Source organism: Typopeltis vanoorti, chromosome 5, assembly GCF_054136105.1.
Source record: "Typopeltis vanoorti isolate ZY-2024b chromosome 5, IOZ_Tvanoo_1.0, whole genome shotgun sequence".
Classification (NCBI taxonomy): domain Eukaryota; kingdom Metazoa; phylum Arthropoda; class Arachnida; order Uropygi; family Thelyphonidae; genus Typopeltis; species Typopeltis vanoorti.
Genome location: NC_143553.1, coordinates 105,586,358 through 105,608,336, shown reverse-complemented (window position 1 = coordinate 105,608,336; position 21,979 = coordinate 105,586,358). Strand labels below are relative to the sequence as shown.

General features: G+C 36.2%; 1 protein-coding gene across 1 annotated transcript in view; it reads right to left on the bottom strand.

Annotated features, from left to right (window-relative positions):
• Positions 1-21,979, bottom strand: part of rg (A kinase anchor protein rugose) — a 1,380,990-nt gene that overhangs the window by 843,604 nt on the left and 515,407 nt on the right. The window contains exon 24 of the mRNA XM_090393458.1: positions 6,795-9,172. Within this exon, the coding sequence (XP_090249584.1) occupies positions 6,795-9,172 (2,378 nt within the window). The remainder of the gene's footprint in view (positions 1-6,794; positions 9,173-21,979) is intronic.

Here is a 21,979-nt window from a genome sequence, read left to right as displayed (position 1 = left end):
CGGCTTCGTTTTTACCGACTGAACTATGCGGGATTCATTATTATTATTGTTGCTAGTAGTAATATGCGACTTCAATACAGCAATTATTATGGGATGAATTTTACTCAGATTCGCTATGTGAAACTTTTAGAAGAAAATGTCGAATTGTTCCAGTTTTCAGTTCAGCTATATTCGAGGTGACAAAGAAATAATGTGTCCAAATTATGTACTGTATTACAAAACCTCTCCAACTTAAATGACTTAGCAGAAGTTGTTGGTACAAGAAGCTGTCTGCATGGATCAGTTTTTGTTCTAAATGGGTTACTTTTACCATAACATTATCGAAATTTTAAAATTTTCGGTGAATTGTTTTTCGATGAATTGCATTTTCGACGAATTCGCTTTTCGATGAATTTTCCTGAAACCATTTTCTGGTTGTGGAAAAATGTCGGGAGTCAAATGGAAAATTTTATCGGTTTCCGAAATAGTAGAAATCATACGGTAGGTGGAAAGTGGCCAATCAAATCTGACAGCAGCAAAGAAGTATGGTTTGTCCCCATCTACAATATCAACAATTTGGAAAAATCGCGAGTTGACTCTGAAAGCTTTTGAAAACAATTTATCGAATTGTAAAAAACTTAAAAAGTGTAAAAGTGACATTGACGAGACACTTCTTTTGTGGTTTAAAGTGCAAAGAACAGCTGGCTTACCTATTAGCGGACCAATTTTGAAAGTTCAAGCCGAAAAATTTGCTGTTCAACTTGGTTATAGCGATTTTAAATGCAGCAATGGGTGGATTGATCGCTTTAAGAACAGAAACAATATTGTCTATGCAAAAGTAAGTGGCGAGGCATTGTCCATTGACAAAAACGTTGTTTCTGACCGGATCAAGAATGTATGGCTGGACATCAAACGAAGGTATGGATACAACAACATTTATAATGCAGACGAAGCAGGTTTTTTTTTATAATTTAACGCCTAATAAAACTTTTCAATTTAAAAATGAAAAGTGCATTGGCGGAAAACTTATCAAAAATAGACTCACAGTTTTTTGTGCGAACATGACCGGTAGCGATAAAAGAAGGCTTCTTGTAATTGGAAAATCGGCAAAGCCTAGATGCTTTAAAAACATCAAGAAACTTCCAGTTGATTATACAGCGAATAAGAAGGCCTGGATGACATCTTCAATTTTCGAAAATGAAATTCGCAAGTGATATAAAAATCTTCACAGTGAAAACCAGAAAATTTTGTTATTAATAGACAACTGTCCTGCCCATCCTGTAGTGGCTAATTTAACAAACATAAAACTTGTTTTTTTCCCACCGAATGTGACATTCGTCTTGCAACCACTTGATCAAGGCATAATAAGATGTTTTAAATCCCATTTTCATCATCTGTTAGTCTTGGAACTGATAGAATGCAGAGAAAAATCTGCAGAAAATGCTTATGCTTACGACTCGAAGATCAGTGTACTTCACGCAACACGTTTAATGAGTGATGCTTGGAATTTGGTGTCATCGTCTATGATACAAAACTGTTTTAAGAAAGCCGGTCTTGCAGAATATAAGTGCGAATCTGAAGAAGATGAAGAGGATAACTTACCGTTATCAGTGTGGTTAAAAGCACAAAACTTGAACAATTTTGAAACATGCGCAGAGATTGATAATTTTATAGACATTGATAATGGCATCCCAACTTCGGGTATACCGACAGACGTTGACAACTTAAAACAAATCTCTCATACACTAGAAGAAGATAATAGTAGTAGTGACTCCGAGGAAGAAAATAGCAATGATGAGAAAATCATTACCTGGTGCAAAGCAGAAAGTGCTTTACATATTTTAACAAGATTTATGGAATCGCGATCTGTAAGTTTAGATAACACATATGAAACATATGAAATATGTGTCTTGTGCAAAGCAAAGCACGCTTGATGATTTTTTATTTAAAAATGTGAAGTTTTAAAAATAAATTTTTGTTTTTTTATATGTATGTATGCACATATGTATTTATGTTACCAATATACCTATGCTGAGAAAAATCTGAAAACATTTTTAATTCGCTCAAATTATGACCTTCTTGGATATAACGAATAACAGTTATTACGAACAAATATATGCGGTCCCGTGGAATTCGTTATAACCGAGTTCTACTGTATTTAGCAAATTTATTTTCACTGGAGCATTTGTAAAACAATTAAAATAATTTCTGAATATTTTCATTAAAATGAAAAAATCTGAATGAAGTAACTTGTTCCATAAAATGAAAGAATACACCTATTTCTAGTAATAAAAATATTTATTTTGTAAGATTGATTTCATAATATATTTTAAAATACATATAATTTGTTTTTATTTTATGTTCACATATAAAATTCAATTTTATCTCTCTTGCGAACAAACAAAATAAATAAAATATAAAGCACAATGTTTAAATATTGTAAGACAATTTCTGATACAGGAAATTCCAAGTAAAACAGTTTGCCTAGAGTTAAGTGTCAAGGTTGCAATAACATTAGAGTTAATCTCATGCTTTCATCTTTGAAAATTCATAAGATGGGTGATGTATTTGATTCATTTCAGCCAGTACATTAAATATACCATTACTGTGTGTGTGCTTGCATGCAGGGGAAGATTAATGGTCTAATTCAATGTAGCAAAATATAAGGTTATGCACTTTGGATCTTTGGATGGAAAAGATAAAATGCACAAGGATTACTTGTGCTGATTTGCTAAGTTTTCTTGGGGATGAGGAAATAGTGGGGAAGATTCATATGCAGTTGACACCTAGATGTTGCCCACTGGAACTGCATACAAGTCTATACTGAAAATTTGTAGGTTATAAAAAGTGGTGGAGAGGTGGAAGAAAGGGTTTATAAACATATAAGTTACTGCAGAAGGAGAAGATGCACAAGATCATTTTGTAATACAGAAATTTTTCCTCCTCATCATCATCAAATTCCTGCCATGTACCCTCAATGGGTGTACAGGATATGATAGTACTACATGAAAAAAAAATTACATCATTACTAACTTCCTATCTACAATTTTCCTCCAAATAAGTCTGTTACTTGTCAAGACTCCAACATTATCAGATCTTATATTTCTATCATCTAAGGCACTTTGTACCATATCAATCCACCTATAATTTTCGTCTTCCTCTGGGTCGTTTTGCTGCAAACCTCGCAGAGAACACTTGTTTTGCTATTCTTTCTTCACCCATTCTGTTTAAGTGACCATACCACCTTAGATTAGCTCTGCTAATGCATTCCTGGATGCTGACAATGTTAAGCTGTTTCCTAATATCCTCGTTTTTAATATGATATTGCCATTGATGCCATCTGTTCACGACTCTAATCTTTCTCAGGACTCTCATATCTGCGGTCTCTAGTCTTTGGTCAAGTGTTTTACTTCTGACCCAGCTCTCAGATCCATAAGTTAAAACTGGTTTGAACACTGTCTTGTATACAGCTAATTTAGCGTTCCGACTAATTCCTCTCTTATTCCATATGAATTTATTCAATTGACTTCCCACCATACCAGCTTTGCTGATTCTGTTGTCTATTTCTGTATTCAATTTACCATCTTCACTAAAAATCGTGCCTAAGTAGCTGAAATATTTTACTTGTTCCACAGGTTCTCCATTCACAACACAGTTGACATTTTCAATGATTCTGCCTATTTTCATTTCTTTGTCTTTTTATTGCTGACCATCATACCATATCTATTACAACAGCTATTCAATTTAGTCAGAGAATCTTGCAGACTTGTAGCACATTTATTTAGAAGTATAACATTGTCTGCATAAAGCAAAGAGCTGACATTAACATCTCCAATTTTGATATCATGTTTAATACCACTTTCCTTCATAATGTGATCCATATAGATAATGAATAACAGAGAGGATAATGTACATCCTTGTCTTACACCAGATTTAACATTAAACCATCTTCCTGTACTTCCTTCAATTCTAACTGCTGACTTACAACTCAAATAAAGACTAAGTATTGCTTGATATAATGCCCCTTGACACCATATAACTGTAGCATATTGAATAGCTTCTCTCTTGGCACCTTGTCATATGTCTTTTCCAAATCGACAAAACTTAAATACAGATCTTTGTTATATTCCCATGCTTTCTCGACTATTTGTCGTAAAGTGAAGATCTGATCCTGACAGCCTCTATTTGGCCTGAATCCAGCTTGTTCTTCACCAAGCTTTTCTTCCACAATTCTTCTCAACCGTTTCTCAAGTATACTTGCATAGATCTTGCCAGGAACACTCAGTAGGGAAATACCTCTATAATTCTCACATTCAGTTTTATTTCCCTTTTTATATATGGGTACTATGAGAGCTCTACTCCAATCATCTGGAATTCGTCTCTCTGTCCAGGCATTCAGAACTATGCACTGCAGCCACTATAAGACTCTTATACCACCATACTTCAGCATTTCTGGTCGAATATCATCTATTCCTGCTGCCTTTCCGCATTTCAAGCCTTTGATGGCTTTTTACAATTCAAGTATGGATATGTATTCCTGACTGCATGCCTGGTCAGTGCTTTTTACCACTGTGCTGTCATCACTGCTTGTTTCATTTAGCAGTTTTTCAAAGTAATTACTCCATACTTCAAGGATATCTTTTTCTCCCGTTTTCATGTCACCTTTATTATCTCTAACTCCTTTTACAGCACTCTTTCCTCCATTCCTAAGCTTCTTAATAGCCTCTAGAATATTTTGCCACCTTCTTGATATTTATTTTCTATATTCTTGCCAAAGTCCTCCCATGACTTTTAACTAGTTTTACACAGTGTTTAGCATTCTTGCATTTGTCTCTGTACTCTCTAAGAGCACAAGCTGACTTATCCTTGTTTGTATCAGACCCTTGCCAATTTTTGCATGGAAGATTTTGAAAACATGGCCCTAAGCTCTGCCCCTCTCAAAGCCACAATGGGTTATACTATGCTGATGACATGATGTCTTTGGCCACACAGCAGGGATATGTTAGAAATGTTTTCAGCACATCTCAACAGACAACACCCAGGGATCTATTTTCCCACTGAAATCAAAAACAGTCTATAGAAAACCCACCCACACTAAGGTACATCCACCACCTATCACTACCCCTCCCAGAAGTATGGTGTTATCGAAACCTTAGCGAACAGAGCTAGGCCCATCTACTCTGACCACATAAGCCTCTACATTGAAATCAATCACATTCGGGACACATTTTTGCCAATGGCTTTCCCATTAACAAAATCAATAGAGCTCCCTGTCCATTTGCCCAACTCCCCAACCACAAATCCACACACAAAATCACACAAAATCCATTGCCATTTCCTACATCTGGGCAGTTCAAACAAAGTGTATGCATTCTCAAGTATTTAAGCTTGCAGGTGCAAGTTGAAATACAGAAAATATGTCCATCTACAGTACAGTTATTCCATGGTGGCAGATCATTCTATGGATATGGATCACTAGATCCAGTGGAAGAAAACCTCATGTGTAGAAATAAATTTAAAACATAGAGACTATCTCTGGAATCTGCCATAGCACTACAACATTCCCCAAACTTGAGCAAATTCAGCTGATCACACTGCCAAAAATCTAGGAGACCAGCACGTTGAGACCATCAGGAAGTGTCCATCACTGTGCCCATAGTCAGTGTGTCAGTTGAGAATTGTAGGAGCCTGCCTTTTACAATCTGTGTTTGCTTTCCTACTAGTGTGACTGCATGCACATGCTCAATACATCTTTTCATTCTAATGAAGATTCCTTGGCAAACCAAGGCAAATATTGGTTTAATAATCTAATTAGCTAAATAATTTTTTATTTTATTTTATTATTATTTTTTAATGTTGGGCCCATATACAAGAGGCTGGCTGGTCAACCTATAGTACATTAGTACCATATATAAGTAGAGGGTTGGGAAAGGAGAAACTTGTTTGAAATGAGAAACTTTGGAATATAGTTAGTTAATTATTAGCTTTAGGCATCTGTTTTTCCAATAAATAAGAAAACCTGAGTGATAGTAATCAAAGTCAAAGGATCCATACCAGATTAGTGTATCTTGTAAGAAGCAAAGGGTCAAAAATCAATGCTATTTTCAAAGTGCTTTTATTTCTTTCATTAACCAAATATAATTTCAAATTTGGTAAGTTACATGCTGTTGAACACCTCCTTGAAATAAAAGAGGATGAATAAGATTCAATTTAGAACTGGAAATACAGCAGGTCAAATTTGTGCTCTCGATGATTCTTGTAATTAATAACAGCAGGCAGAGACGCTCTTAATTCTCTAAACTCTTTAGAACTTCTCTGCAATTTTCAAAACTTCATAAATAATTTTAGATGCTTTTCCTAATTTGAATGGACTATATTAGACAAAAGAAGAGAATTTGTCAACACACTTACAGTGCAAACCTATTGTATAACAAGTGTATCCCCTACCATCATGATTAAAGATCCCAATTTCCATTTTTACACAGCATTTGTTTAAATCAGGCAAACACCAATACTTTACATTCATTTATGATATAGGGAAAGGAGTCGCCACCAAATAATCGGGATGGTCTGACTGTGTTTTTCACTACCATTTTATGTAGTGTGGGAACTAGTTGGTGGTAATTTAAATTTGTTCTAAACTCATGATCACTAGTGCAGATGATAAAACAAAGTTAAAAATTATTTCTTAAAATCAGTGTACAATGACCATCATAACTTCATAAATACAAGTCAAATTGCATTTATTTAATTAAAATTATGTCCTGACATAACTATGAACACATACTGTAAGGTATATAAATCAAAGTGCTTACCTTCTCCAGACCTGAATATCAGTTTCTAATGAAAACAATAGATCCGAAAGAAGCCTCTGATGAATAGCAGACCACCGGAATTCTGGAATACGAAATGGTGGGCGCGTTGGTCCTGAATTAAACATTTGTCTGCTTGAGCCACCAGCAGAACTAGATCGATGACTGTTTGACACAGAAACTGATTTTGGTCGTTGCTGCACATTAGGTGTATGCTTACGAGGTGCGCTAACACTACGTGACCTTCGAACAATGGCATTATCAGTTTCAGAGATATTATTAATGGTTTGGATATTTGAGATCTGACTAATTAGTGGACATTTATTTTCCATATTATCTAGCCCATCACCACCTTCATTATCAATGCAAGAATCCATGCCTGCTTTCTCTACAGAATCATTCATTTTATTAGCAACCTCTTCATCATTATCTTGAACTATATGGACATGTGCTTCTCCCATCAGTTTTCTTTCCTTCTCTAACTGACCTTCAATGGTGCTAATTTCTGCAGTCATAACGTCACATTCTTCAAGACGTCTTCTTTCATCTTCTCCCAGATCAAGAGAATTATCAGTGGTATTTCTTTTAATATTATTATTTTCCTCATCTACTATACTAACAAGAGATACATTGGAAATTCCTTCAACAGCATTTCTGATTTCTATTCCCTCAATATTAAAACTTTTTTCCAGTGTAGCTAAATTTTTTAAGTTAAGATTTTCTTCCGAATTCTGCACATGATTTTCAGTCCTATCTGTGCTGTTTATTTCTGATTCTCCAAAGTGGTGCATATTTGATTCTGTAACCAAAGAGATACCATTTTCTGAAACGTTTGAAAGCTCAGAAATATTATCATTATCAGATATGTTAGTCAAGTTTGTCTCAGCAACTTTCATTATTTTATCTTCGCATTCCTGTGGTTCTGACAGCTTTTCAACTTCTGTGTCAGTTTGCAAAATAGTACACTCAGAAAAATCATTCACTACTTGTTGCACAAGTGGTACTTCAGTTTCTTTTTCTTTCTCATCTTTCAGACTACAATCCATCTCACTTGAATCTAAAGCAGGTTCTTTTTGTTCAACAAGAGTAAACCCAGTGTTGATAATTTCACATTCATTAGATCTAGTCTCATCTCCAGCATTCTTTATAGATACGTCACTAACTTCCATTTGTTGTCCTTTTCCACTGGTATTGTTATCTAAATTCTGATCACTCTCTGTTTCCTCATAACCCAGATGTAAATATGTTTCATCACAAATAAATGCTTTATCTTCAGAAGATTCTCTCTTTTCATTTTCCTCTTCTGTTGTATTGCATGCTTCATTTACTGTAGCTATTTTTTCAACTGGGAATTTCTCTACAAAGGTGCTATCTATTTTTGAAAGTTGGTCATCTGGAAGACCCACAGTAGACTGAAGCACATCTGTTTCCCCATTTTCAGCAGAACTGTCTATTTTATTCTCATTATCAACAGATGATACGGATCCATTTTTAACATTGGTTGAACTTAAGCTGCATGAGAGATCACATTTGGAATGCTCTTCGGTATCAGATATGTTTTGCTCTAAAACTTTATTTTTATCTAGTTCATTTGAAGTTTGAAATGTACTGGAAATAGAAGGTACAATACAACTATCTTCAATGTTTTCATTTCTGTTTTCTAAATGTTTGCTATCTATAATGCATCCAGTCTCTGCATTATCAGAATCAGCAGGAATCACAGCAAGAGTATTAGATTCCTGGATGGAAGAAGTGAGCATATATTGCTCTTTTTCAGATGAGGAGTATGGACAATCCTGTTTCTCTGCAGTAAGCACCTCTTCAGATGGAAAGTAATGGGAAGTTTCATCATCAATTACTTTCAAATCACCACCACCATCAGCAGAACTACTGGAAGTATTTACTGAAGTGAGTGATAAATGCAGTGGTACTTCTTCTATGGTAATAACTGAATTAGAAGCAGATGTTCTCTGAATTTCGCTGCATACCTCATTACTAATAGAAGGAAGATTATTCTCTTCATTAGTCAGTTTCTGGTTGGTTTCTGATATTAGTGAGCAGTCTGAACAATTTTCTATACAGTTCTGTAACCCTATTCCATCCTCAGAGGATGCAGAAAGCAAAAGAGTGGCTGGATGCTGCACATAAAAAGTGGCACTGTTTTCACTTTTGGCATTGTTTTCATCTAGTTCTCTTAAATGAACTATGTCAGGCCTGGGTGGATTTGAGCTAGTTAAGGCACGGCGGTTGTAATCCAGTCCTGAGATGGTGCTAATTGGCTTTTGTTTGCGAAGTGCTGGATCACTAATATGATCTGACCTCCTTTGTTCATACTGCTCATACATCTGGGAAAACTGCAACTTGAATTCTTCGAGTGACACCTGAAATGTACATTATTTAAAAAAAAAAAATTAGACAATAATCCAAGGAAAAGACACATTAAACAGTACTGCAAACAAACACTTCTACATTATTTTTAAGCTGTTATAAAAGTGAATGGTTAAATTCTATGTTATTCTGATAAAAACACCTGTAGCTTAACTCATATCAACCTTGTCGTATATATATGTCCATAATTCAATGGATACATAAAGTATCCATTGAAGTTAATATAGCCTTTGGATATGAATATTTTTGTGTATATTTTTTCTGTGTGGCCATTTGGTAGTTAACAACCCAATGATTTATAAAATGACACAATTATAATGTGTACTATTATAGCAAACCATCTCACTATTAACAAACTACAGAAAAGTTCTGACCAAAGTTACATAATTATAATCCTATGATTAAAGAAATTCATAATAGCATACTATTCACTGTATATAAAAAAACATTCTACTCCAATGAGTTCTAAAGAGTCAATTCTATATTATCTCAAAGGAGGCATCATAATGATATAGCTGTTCCAAGATATATCATTATGATGCCTCCTTTGAGATACTGAGGATTGTGATATCTTTGTGAGTGTTCTGATCTCTTTCTTATGGAAAGAGATCAGAAGAATCTTGTCCAAAATTAATATAAAAAAAAAGTCATCATGATGGCATTTTTCTGATTTAACTTCAGGTTTTGTGCTCCAGAGTTACTGTAATGTCCCCCCCCCCTCCCTTTTTTTTTGTGTCTTTATTATGCTCTACTGTTCTAGCTGAATTTATCCTACAGCTTGAAAATTAGATCATATTCAACCTATTTCAAAACCGCTATCCCATCAATTCTTTCTAAAGTAATGAAGAAATTCTAAAACAGTCAGCTTCTACACTACCTGGAAACCTCTCAACTAGTAAATGATTGCCATAGTGAATTCTGCTATTGCCAATCATAGAGAGAGAGAGATCTGCTATCTCTAAGACATTTGATCATATTTTGCACAAAGGCATATTAAGTAAGCTTAATCATATGGTTTGTCTTCTGAATTCTGCAAATAAGTTACCAGCAATTTCTCTAAGATTACATATGTGTGTGTGATGGCAGAAAGACGTTTATCCTCAACCTTTATCACCACAAATAATTCTGGGAATCTACAAGACTCCATTCTTTTGCATGCCCGCTTGGCTGTATATAGTGATTATGGCAGGATAGAGTGACAGAATGCATAACAGTGAGGATGAAAGTGATAAATGAAGTAAGGAACAGGGAAACAGAAGTGGTCAGAGTGGAGAAGAAGGTGTGCTATAGCAGCCAGTAAAAAGTGATGATGCTCGTGGATGGAATCAAAAAAAAAAAAAAAAAAGATTATTATGTTCTTATACTAATGTATAAGAAATAAAAGATCAGATTTTGCATTGATTGAGTCAATCCCTTGAGGGAGCCTGAAACTACTAGGTAGTATGTCCCTGGGTGACAGATAGGGGAATGTCTCTCAGATATGTATGGTAGGAGGGAAATGAAATACCTCCCATGGACCAACAGGCAACAGCAGCATCTGATCCATAGCGGACAGATGCAAACAGCATCTGCTCCCTATGTTAGGGACAGCTGAACAAACCATTAAGGTTGGTCACATGAGTGTCAATATGCTGACTGTAGAAACAAAATACGATTGAAATCTTGTACAATGCAGAAATGCAAAGGAAAAGTACAACATGCTGGATTGGATGTTGCCTGGATAAACAAGGACCGCAAACCAAACTGAGCAATTAGGGTTGGGCTGCCAAGTTAGCTACCAGAAGCAGTGCAATAAACTTAAAACCATCAAGAGACATGTTATCAATAGAAACATAGAATGTCTGTACTTTATGTGCTCTGGGAAAGTTAGACTTATTTTGCAAGGAGATGGGGTGATACCTATGTGACATCCTTGGATTAGTGTAAATAGGCTGGACAGAGTCAGGAAATATGAGAGGTGGAAGAATCACTTGGTGTGGCAATAGTATAAAACATGAGACAGTAGTTGGATTTATTCTAAGCAAAAGAGAAAGAGAAGATTATTAGGATACAAACCATATTAGGATATATAAATGACAGAATAATAATGATTATATTTTCAGCAAGTTAAATATCACATCAATTCAGGTCTATTCATCCACTTCTGAAAGTACTGAAGAAAAAATAATTACTCTATAGCAACTTGGAAATAACCTTGAAATCAGTGCCAAAGAAAGATATACTAATTATTGAAGGAGATTGAATGTGAAGATTGAAAAGGACAATGAAGGATGGGAAAGAATAATGGACAAATATGGATATGGAGAAAGTAATGTAAGAGGAGAAAGAATGATTGAATTTGCCTTGAAGCATGACACGGTAATTTATAAAACACATTTCCACCAAAAAAGACTGCAGGAAGTGGACACAGCAGTCACGCTACAGAAGAACTAAGAATATGCTAGACATGATACTCATAAACAAGAGATGAATCACATCAGTTCAGCAGTGTCAAGCATTTCAAGGACCAGACATGGAATCAGATCATTGCTTAGTGATTGCCAATTTCAAGTTGAAACTCAAGCAACAAGTAAACGCACAGTTTCAGAATCAGAGAGATATGAAGACACTAAATGAGGAAATCACAGGGAAAATATATCGAAAAGTGCTCAAAGAAGAACTAAAGTCCATTAAGTAAGGAACTGGAGGATAGAAACAACAAAGTGGTGTCTACAATCAATAAATCAGTGGAACAAACACTACCAGAAACAGAAAATTCAAAGAGGAGGACCTTACAGGAGACATTAAAGATAATTCAAGAAAAGAAAGCTTTAAAGATTATGAGAGAAATTTCTGTGGAAACGAAAGAAGAATATAGATGAAAATGCAATGAAGTGAAGAAGGCGGTTAAGAGACAAAAATCAAAATGGCTAGAGGAACAGTGCAAAGATATCAATAAATAATTTTGGTGAATACAGAAGAAGAAAAGTACATAAGATGATGAGAAACATCGACAAGAAATGGAAGCAAACAGCCATCATCATCATCATCATCAAATTCCTGCCATGTACCCTCAAGGGGTGTACAGGATATGACAGTACTACATGAAAAAATTACATCATTACTAACTTCCTATCTACAATTTTCCTCCAAATCAGTCTGCTACTTGTCAAGACTCCAAAATTATCAGATCTTATATTTCTATCATCTAAGGCACTTTGTACCGTATCAATCCACCTATATCTTGGTCTTCCTCTGGGTCGCTTTCCTGCCAACCTGGCAGAAAACACTTGTTTTGCTAATCTTTCCTCTCCCATTCTATTTAAGTGACCATACCACCTGAGATTAGCTCTGCTAACGCATTCCTGGATGCTGACAATGTCAAGTTCTTTCCTAATAGCCTCATTTTTAATATGATATTGCCATTGATGCCATCTGTTCACGCCTCTAATATTTCTCAGGACTCTCATATCTGTGGTCTCTAGTCTTTGGTCAAGTGTTTTACTTCTGACCCAGCTATCAGATCCATAAGATAAAACTGGTTTGAACACTGTCTTGTATACAGCTAATTTAGTGTTCCAACTAATTTCTTTCTTATTACATATGAATTTATTCAATTCACTTCCCACCATACCAGCTTTGCTGATTCTGTTGTCTATTTCTATATTTAATTTATCATCTTCAGTAAAAATCGTGCCTAAGTAGCTGAAATGTTTTACTTGTTCCACAGGTTCTCCATTCACAACACAGTTGACATTTTCAATGATTCTGCCTATTTTCATTGTCTTTGTCTTTTTATTGCTGACCTTCATACCATATCTATTACAACAGCTATTCAATTTAGTCAGAGAATCTTGCAGACTTGTAGCAGATTTATTTAGAAGTATAACATCATCTGCATAAAGCAAAGAGCTGACATTAACATCTCCAATTTTGATATCAGTTTTAATACCACATTCCTTCATAATGTGATTCATATAGATAATGAATAACAGAGGGGATAATGTACATCCTTGTCTCACACCAGATTTAACATTAAACCATCTTCCTGTACTTTCTTCAATTCTAACTGCTGACTTACAACTCAAATAAAGACTATTGCTTGATATAATGCCCCAATGATACCATATAACTGCAGCATATTGAATAGCTTCTCTCTTGGCACCTTGTCATATGCCTTTTTCAAATCGACAAAACTTAAATACAGATCTTTGTTATATTCCCATGCTTTCTCGACTATTTGTCGTAAAGTGATGATCTGATCCTGACAGCCTCTATTTGGCGTGAATCCAGCTTGTTCTACACCAAGCTTTTCTTCCACAATTCTTCTCAACCATTTCTCAAGTATACTTGCATAGATCTTGCCAGGAACACTCAGTAGGGAAATACCTCTGTAATTCTCACATTCAGTTTTATTTCCCTTTTTATATATGGGTACTATGAGAGCTCTACTCCAATCATCTGGAATTCGTCCCTCTGTCCAGGCTTTCTGAACTATGCAGTGCAGCCACTGTAAAACTTTTATACCACCATACTTCAGCATTTCTGGTCGAATATCATCTACTCCTGCTGCCTTTCCACATTTCAAACCTTTGATGGCTTTTTCTACTTCAAGTATGGATATGTATTCCTGACTGCATGCCTGGTCAGTGTTTTTTATCACTGTGCTGTAATCACTGCTTGTTTCATTTAGCAGTTTTTCAAAGTAATTACTCCATACTTCAAGGATATCTTTTTCTCCTGTTTTCATGTCACCATTATCATCTCTAACTCCTTTTACAGCACTCTTTCCTCCATTCCTAAGCTTCTTCAACAACCTCCAGAATATTTTCCACCTTCTTGATATTTAATTTCTATATTCTTGCCAAAGTCCTCCCATGACTTTTGTTTAGCTAGTTTTACACATTGTTTAGCTTTCTTACATTTGTCTCTGTATTCTGTAAGAGTAAAAACTGACTTATTTGCCAGGAACTTTTGATATGCTTTCTTCTTTTCCTTCACTACCTCTTTAACTTCCTGTGTCCACCAGGGAATTCTGATTTTTTTATCCTTGCACACAACCTCACCACATGCCTCTCTGGAAGAATCAATCAATGTTTTCTTCAGACTTTGCCACTGAATCTCCAAGGTTTGATTCCTGTTCTCAAACTCTTTCATTTTCTTTTCAATAATCTTTCTGTATTTTAGTCTACAGTTCACATCTGAGAGCTGCTCAACTTTTATTCGCTTTAAAACTTTCTTACATGTTATTCTTTTCAATATGAAATTCAATTTTATCCTGCTCAAGACTAAATAGTGATCACTTCCAATTCCAAATTCTCTGTACACTCTGGTGTCCTGCATCAGGGAGAAAACATCACTATCAACAATAACATAGTCAATGAGACTTTTCTTATTCCTAGCCTCTTCTCTCCATGTGAATTTGTGCACATTTTTATGTTGGAACATGGTGTTAGTAATAACCAGTCCATGTCCTGAGCAGAAATCCAACAGACATTTGCCATTATTATTAGCTTTGCTCTTTTCTCCAAATTTTCCCAAAATATTTTTGTATGTCTCACAATCATTTCCTACTCTGCTATTTAGATCCCCAACAAGGACCGAGTTTTCCTTTTTCATTGTGTCAGTTGCTTTTTCTAAAGCCTCAAAAAATTCCTCCACTTCTACCTTAGTAGAACCTTCTGTGGGACCATAGGCACAAATAAGTCTCATTGTCCAGTTTCCCATTCTCATATTTGCCCACATTACTGTACTTGAGACTGACTTCCATTCAAGAAGATTAGCCTCGTGTTTTGTGTTGAATACTATGGCTACTCCTTCTTTTCCTTGATTGTCATTGCCTGAATATAACATTTTGTATTTATTGCTCAGAAAGATCTCACCAGTTTTGGTCTTTTTTGTTTCAGTCACACCTATTATGTCGATCTGGTACTTATCTAATTCCTCAGCTAGCTCCATTTCTTTGCCATTCAGGCTTCTTACGTTGATAGTACCGATCTTTAACTCTGGTGATGTTGAGTTGGGGTTTGTTTTCAGATTTGTTCCAGTAGCTGACTTTTCGCTGTTCGCCCTGGTTCCCTGGCGAAAACAACGGGGGCCTTGTTTAACCAGGTGACGCCCCAGCCGGCATGAAATTTTGTCATGTTGTACCATCATTTTTTATTTTGGTTTAACCAATAGGAATACAATTTGGTCGGCTAAATCCCAAATTGCTAGCCCATCCTCGTTCGTTCAGTATCAAAGTAGATACCCAATAGGGTGCACCACGAGAAGGTGAGGATTGGACATTAGGTCAGAAGCCCTGGTCGGTTCTCCGCATTCCTTTAAAGGCTATGTGGAGGTCTCCTCTTAGTTATACAGCTTTGACCCTTAAGCACCCCTCTTCCTTCATCCAGGCAAACAGCCATAGGTCAAATCTTGATGAACACAGAAGACGCAGGAGAGAGATGGACAAGATACTGCTCAGACACAGGAAGAGGGTTTTTTTTTTTTTTTTTTTTTTTTTTTTTTTTTTTTTTTTTTTAATGTTGGGCCCATACACAGGAGGTTGATTGGTCAACCTATAGTACATTAGTACCATATATGGGTAGTGGGTTGGGAAAGGAGGAATTTGTTTACATTTGATTTGAATGACATTAAGTTGTATTCCTTGAGAAACACAGCAAGTGGGACTGTTCCACAGTGCAGCAGTTGCAGGGATGAAGGGAAGGAAAAAAGAAACTTGTTCTGTTTGTTTCTAGGTGTACTGTGAAGGGATGTTGTGCAGCAACTGCACGTGTTCCAATGAGCTTAGTACTTAGCGGGGGAATTATTGATGTAATTTCAGATGAGCATTTCCTATGGAAAGATTTGTAGAATAAACATACTGCAGAGACCATACGTCTGTGTGAAAGTGGGGGGAGAGAATTGGTAAGGGATGGATCATTGATAAGTCTAATTGCTCTCCTCTGTATTGAGTTGAGCATTTTGAGAGAGCTTTTAGGGGCTTACCCCATATGTGGGAGCAGTATTCAATAGTTGGATGGATTTATGACTTGTGTAATGTTAATAGCTGTTCGGGAGTGAAGTAAGTCTTGAACGAAAGAGAAATCCTAGTTTTTTTGAGGCTGAGGATGCAATGTTTGAGATATGTTTATGCCAGGAGAGGTTTGATGTGAGGGTGATTCCAAGGAGTGAGATCTCAAACTCTCAGGAAATTTGGGTATCATCAAAAAGAATACTGGGGAAAAATTGTTCTTTTTTATGGGAAATAGTACAGAATTGGGTTTTATTGGCGTTGAAATTTATGAGGTTATCCGAACCCCATTGTAGGATGGCTTGGAGATCAGAGTTGAGGGTGGTGGTGGTTGATGTTCTGTAGGTTGAGGTGAGTTGTGTAGGGTAAGGCTTATCAAATGCAAGCGAGGAGTGCAGTGTGATATCCTCTGCAAAACTGTATATTGGGTTGGAGGTCAACTGCAGTGGGTCATTGATATAAAGTAGGAAGAGGGTTGGTGAGAGGACAGAGCCTTGTGGGACCCCAGCATTAATTGAGTGGTGAGAGGATAGGGAGCCGTCCACTATCACACACAGTGTGTGTCCAGACAGAAAACTGGCAATCCACCTACAGACGTCCTGGGTCAGACCAAATGATGGTAGTTTGCCTAGTAGGCCTTTGTGCCAGACCTGGTCAAAGGCTTTGGAGATATCTAATGCAACCACTTGAGATTCGCCAAACCTCTCCATAGCATTTGTCCAGAGATGGGTGACGTATGTGAGTAGATCTCCTGTTGATCGGCAGTGGCGGAATCCATACTGGCAGTCATTTATTTCGTGAGTGTCTTCAAGATAGTGTAAGAGTTGGGAATTGATGATTTTTTTCATTACCTTTGACAGGACTGAGGTAAGCCAGATAAGGCGGTAATTGGCTAGCAGTGACTTGTCACCCTTCTTGGGAATGGGCTGAATATAGGCCAATTTCCAGTTTGTTGAGGTCCAAAAGAAGTTAACTGATGAATTGAGGGAAATATCACCAAACACAGATGGAGAAACAGATATACTGAGAGATGAGGTAATAAAGGCAGTGAAACATCTGAAAAACTGTAAGTATTGGGTGATCTTGCTTTTACATTTTTGCAAAATGTAAAAGCAAGATCACCGGAAAGATGTTGATACATGATGGTGAGGTGATAATAGACAAACTGTACTGGTTATGTAACATGGCATGGGAGGAAGGCAAAATATCAAAAAAATGGACAAAATCAAGCTTAATACCTATTCACAAAAAAGGAAGCAAAATGGACTGCAAAAATTATAGAACAATAGCTCAAAAGAGTCATGTGGGAAAAGTACTTATGATGATATTAACAGAAAGAATTAAGGAAGCTAAGTGAAGAAATGTGGAAGAGAAACAAGCAGGATTTAGAAGAGACAGGAATACTGTGCACCAAATACTAATGTTAAGATTCATTGTGGAAAAAGCTCTACATAAAAATAAAAATGCTTAAGCCAATTACCTATGTTGCTGACTTTCAGTAAGCATTTGACAGTATAGATCAGAAAGTGGCATGGACTGTACTCGAACCTTATGGAACAGACAAGAAAGTAATATGTCTCTTGCAGAACATCAACGGCAATGCAGAGGCTGCTGCGAGAACCAGAGGAGAAATAGGAAGATGGGTCCAGACAAGAGGCATGAAACAAGGAGACCCAATATCCCCAAACATCTTTATTCTGCTTTTAGAAAGAGCACTGGATGTCATAAAGGATAATATAAGGGAATTTCGATTCAAGGTACTAAGATAAACAACCTGCGATATGCAGATGACAGAGTCATTACTGAAGAAGATGAAGAGAAACTAGTAAAAAACAGTGCTGAAGTTAAGGGAAGGAGGAAAGAATATAAGCTGATAATGAACATGGATAAAACCAAATGAATGATATTCAGAGAAAAGAGGATGAAAAAGCAATTAAAGGTTAATTAACAAAAGCTAGAAGAGGTTAGAAACTTCAAATACCTAAGGAGCATCATCACACATGATTTAGATTGTAAGAAAGAAATAAGATCCCAGATCACAAAAGCTAATGTAAACCTACAGGCAATGGATAAGATATGAAAAAGTAAATCATTGAGCTTTCCGATAAAGCTGAGACTGCTAGAAACATGCATATTCACAAAAGCCAATAATCATCTCACAGAGTCATGGGAAACGTTCAAAGACTCTGTGAGATGAATATTGGCTTTTGAAAGAAAAGTTATATAAAAATTCTTCAAATTAGATGGGTATAAAAGGTAACAAATGAAGAACTGTATCACAAAGTAAACAGCAAAGAAAATCTAATGCAGAAAATCATTCAAAGGAAACTAAAGCTTTTTGGTCATATAAAGAATGGATAACAGTAGAAAGATCAAAACCTTGATGCTTGGTACAATGGATGGCATAAATAGAAGAGGATGGCCAAGACAAGAGTGGGTAGAGTATGTGAAAGAGTGGAGTAGAAAAAGTTTGCAGAATTTGAGTCATCTGGCAGCAGACAGAAGTGGCAAAGGATGGTGAAACAGGCATTAGACACCAACAAGGACTGGACCCATGGGCAATAATGATGATTGAGTCAATATGCCCAAAGATAACTAGTATATGGGAAACTTGGATATCTGAGGATGATATACTGTCAGAGAACAGAAATGGAGGGATAAATTTTCCAGAGAGAATAAAAGGTGAAAACAGCAGGGAGAGTGCAATTAATGATACTACTATTTTCCAGTTCCACTCTTAGTGAAAGTGGAAAATAGTAGTAAATGAAGATTTTAAAGCTGTTTGTTGTGAGGGTGAAATTAACAGAATATTACAGCACAGATTGAAATGTTTAGAAAGAAAGAAAGGTGATCCTCATAAGATTTTAATTATTTTATAATAAAGTGACAGCACAATAGGATAAAGCATATGGCTACACCATGATATTGCTGGACTTTGCAAAGGCATATGAGAGAATGCGACATTGAAATCTAATGTGCAAATGGGAGTGAATATGAAGCTAGTAATATGGATAAAGGGGAGGTGGCTGACAGACACACACACACACCAGAGAGTAGTATATGGTGGAGTAGAATCTAGAAGAATGAGTGTGACTAGTGGAGTACCTCAGGGATTTATACTATGGCCAATATGCCTTAATTTTAATATCAATAATATAGGAAAAGATTTAAGAGGGGATATTCAGTTGTTTTCTGATTATGCAAAACTGGGGAGAGCAAGTTGATAAAGGTGATGTAGATATCCTGCAGGGTGATTCAGATAACTTTGCATTATGGGAAAAGTATAATGATTGTCAATTTAATGTTGCAAAATGTAGGGTTATGCACTTTGAGTTGAGGTTACATATTGCATATATATCACCTGGATCATACTGGATTGCAGGAAATTGATGAGGTTAAGGAATTGGGGATAATGGTGGACAGAGATTTGAAGTCCAGAGGGCATATTGTAAAAGTTGGTAAAATAGCTCAAAGGATTACTTGGATGACAATCATGCTAGCAAGTAAAGATATGGAGGTTACTGTCTTGCTTTATATAACTATGATTTGGCTGCATCTCAACTACTGTGCACAGATTTGGTCACTTGCATTTCTTGGGGGAATCAGGAAGTGGTAGAGAAGATTCAAAGACAAGTGACTAAGCTGGTGACAGATTTGTGGAATGATCCACATGAGGACAGGTTGAAGGTTTGTGGGTTACAAAGTTTAGTTGATAGGCAGAAAAGAGGGGATATGATAGAAACTTTTAAGATATTAAAGGGGATTTATAAAATTGATGCAAAAGAAAATTTTAAATAAAGGACAGATAGTCAGAGAACTAAGGGCCATCCATAGAAGCTGTGTAAGAATGTGGTTAGTGGGGGAGGGGGGGCTATAGACCAAATTTTTTGCATGAAGAGTGGTGAATGAGTGGAATGGACCAGAATTAGTTGCGAGTTCCCTGATAGTGAATGAGTTTAAGAAGAGGTATGGTAGGTTTTTATGTGTAAGTTAGTTTGAGTGTCCCACAATGAGTCTCTGGACTCCATGGAGATATCGTATATAATAAGATTTTAATTATAGGTATGTGGATTGGAAGGAAGAGATAGTATATAGAAACAAGGAGAGTGAAATTGTTGAGTTTCTGAGAGAGAACCATCTTATCTCTGAGAAACATCTCAGAGGTAAGTAGTATGTGATGAAAGTAAGTCAAGGTTTTAAACTATGGGATGGGATAATATGTTTAATGAGGTTGCTGAGAACAATTATGAAGTACTGGTTTGGGTGGTGGTAAAACAGGAAAAGATTGCTGACAAAAATGGATAAGTGGGGTGATTACGAGAAGCTCTGAAATCAACTAGCCTCAATAGTATAGTATTCATAAGCTGTGGAGGGGAAAAAGGTTGAGTGAGTATGGGAAATGATTTGGAAGCATCTGATACAAGTAGCACACAACTGTATACCAAGATTTATGAGAACAGAGTAGGGGCAAGAAAGAGAGAGAGAGATGAATGAATAGTGAAATGAACAGATGCATTAGTTTTGGATAATGAATATGGTTTTTACAGCTTTACAATCTTCTTAATAAAAACTGTTTTTTTTTTGAAAACTTGAAATGAGACTTATTTTGCTCATATTCAATAATTTATTATCGACCTAACCTAAGTGCATTCTGTATCTTAATTCCTTCCAGTGACACCAAAAGCAGTTCTAGGTTCACTATTATGACAACGAATGGTGTCACTATAAAGAAATGTCATTACTAAAAGTGCCTTTTACAAATGTCCACAGTCATTTCCTTATTTTTATACTTGCAGTGCCTTTATTTAGCATTTCTGACACTTAAATGTTAATTATTTTTATTTTTTTGGGGAACTCATCCACGAGAGGTGGGGTAACTTATAGTACACTAGTACCATGGATGGGCAATAAGGAACTTATTTACATTTGATTTGAAAAGCTATGGATTGCATTCCTTGAGCAACATGTGGTGGAAGACTATTCGAGAGGCAGCAATCAAAGGCATAAATGAAGAAGAGTAGAAATTTGCTATGTGGCTTTGAGAGGGGATGTTGGTTAGATGCAGCACTTGTTCGAATGGATTTGCAAGAGGGTTGGGGAATTACTGATGTTAATTCTGATGAACAGCAGCCACAGAAGTATTTATAGAAGATGCTGGCTGCAGAGACTGAATGCCTATAAAAAAGTGAGTGAAGTGTATTGGTGAGAGAGAGAGTCATCGATCAATCTAACTGCTCTTTTCTATATAAAATCTGGTATTTTCAGGAAGCTCTTAGAGGCACCACCACAGATATGAGAACAGCATTCAATTTTTAGACAGATTTGTGATTTATATAGGGTTGTTGGAGTTAAAATAATGCCTCGAGCAAAAGAAAAAGCCTAATCTTTTTTGGATGCAGAGGAAATATTTGTAATATGTTTGTGCAAAGAGTGATTTCAGGTTAGAGTTATTTATTCTGAGAATACAAATCTCATCTTAAATAGAGATTTGAGTATATTGTCAATGGTAAGAATGAAAGAACAGGGTTCTTTTTTTGTGGGAAATAATGCAGAGCTGTATTTTGCTGGCATTGAAGTTGATAATGTTATCCAAATCCCATTGATGAATGCTTTGAAGATCAGAATTTAAAGTAATAGAGATTAGATTTCTGGAGGTTGTGGTGATTTGTGCTTTGCAGGGTTTAACAAATGAAAAGGAGAAGTGTAATGTGCTGTCATCAGCAAAACTGCATACTGGATTGGCAGTCAGCTGGAGTAGGTTGTTTATATATAGAAGGAAGAGGGTTTGTGATAGAACAGAGCCTCC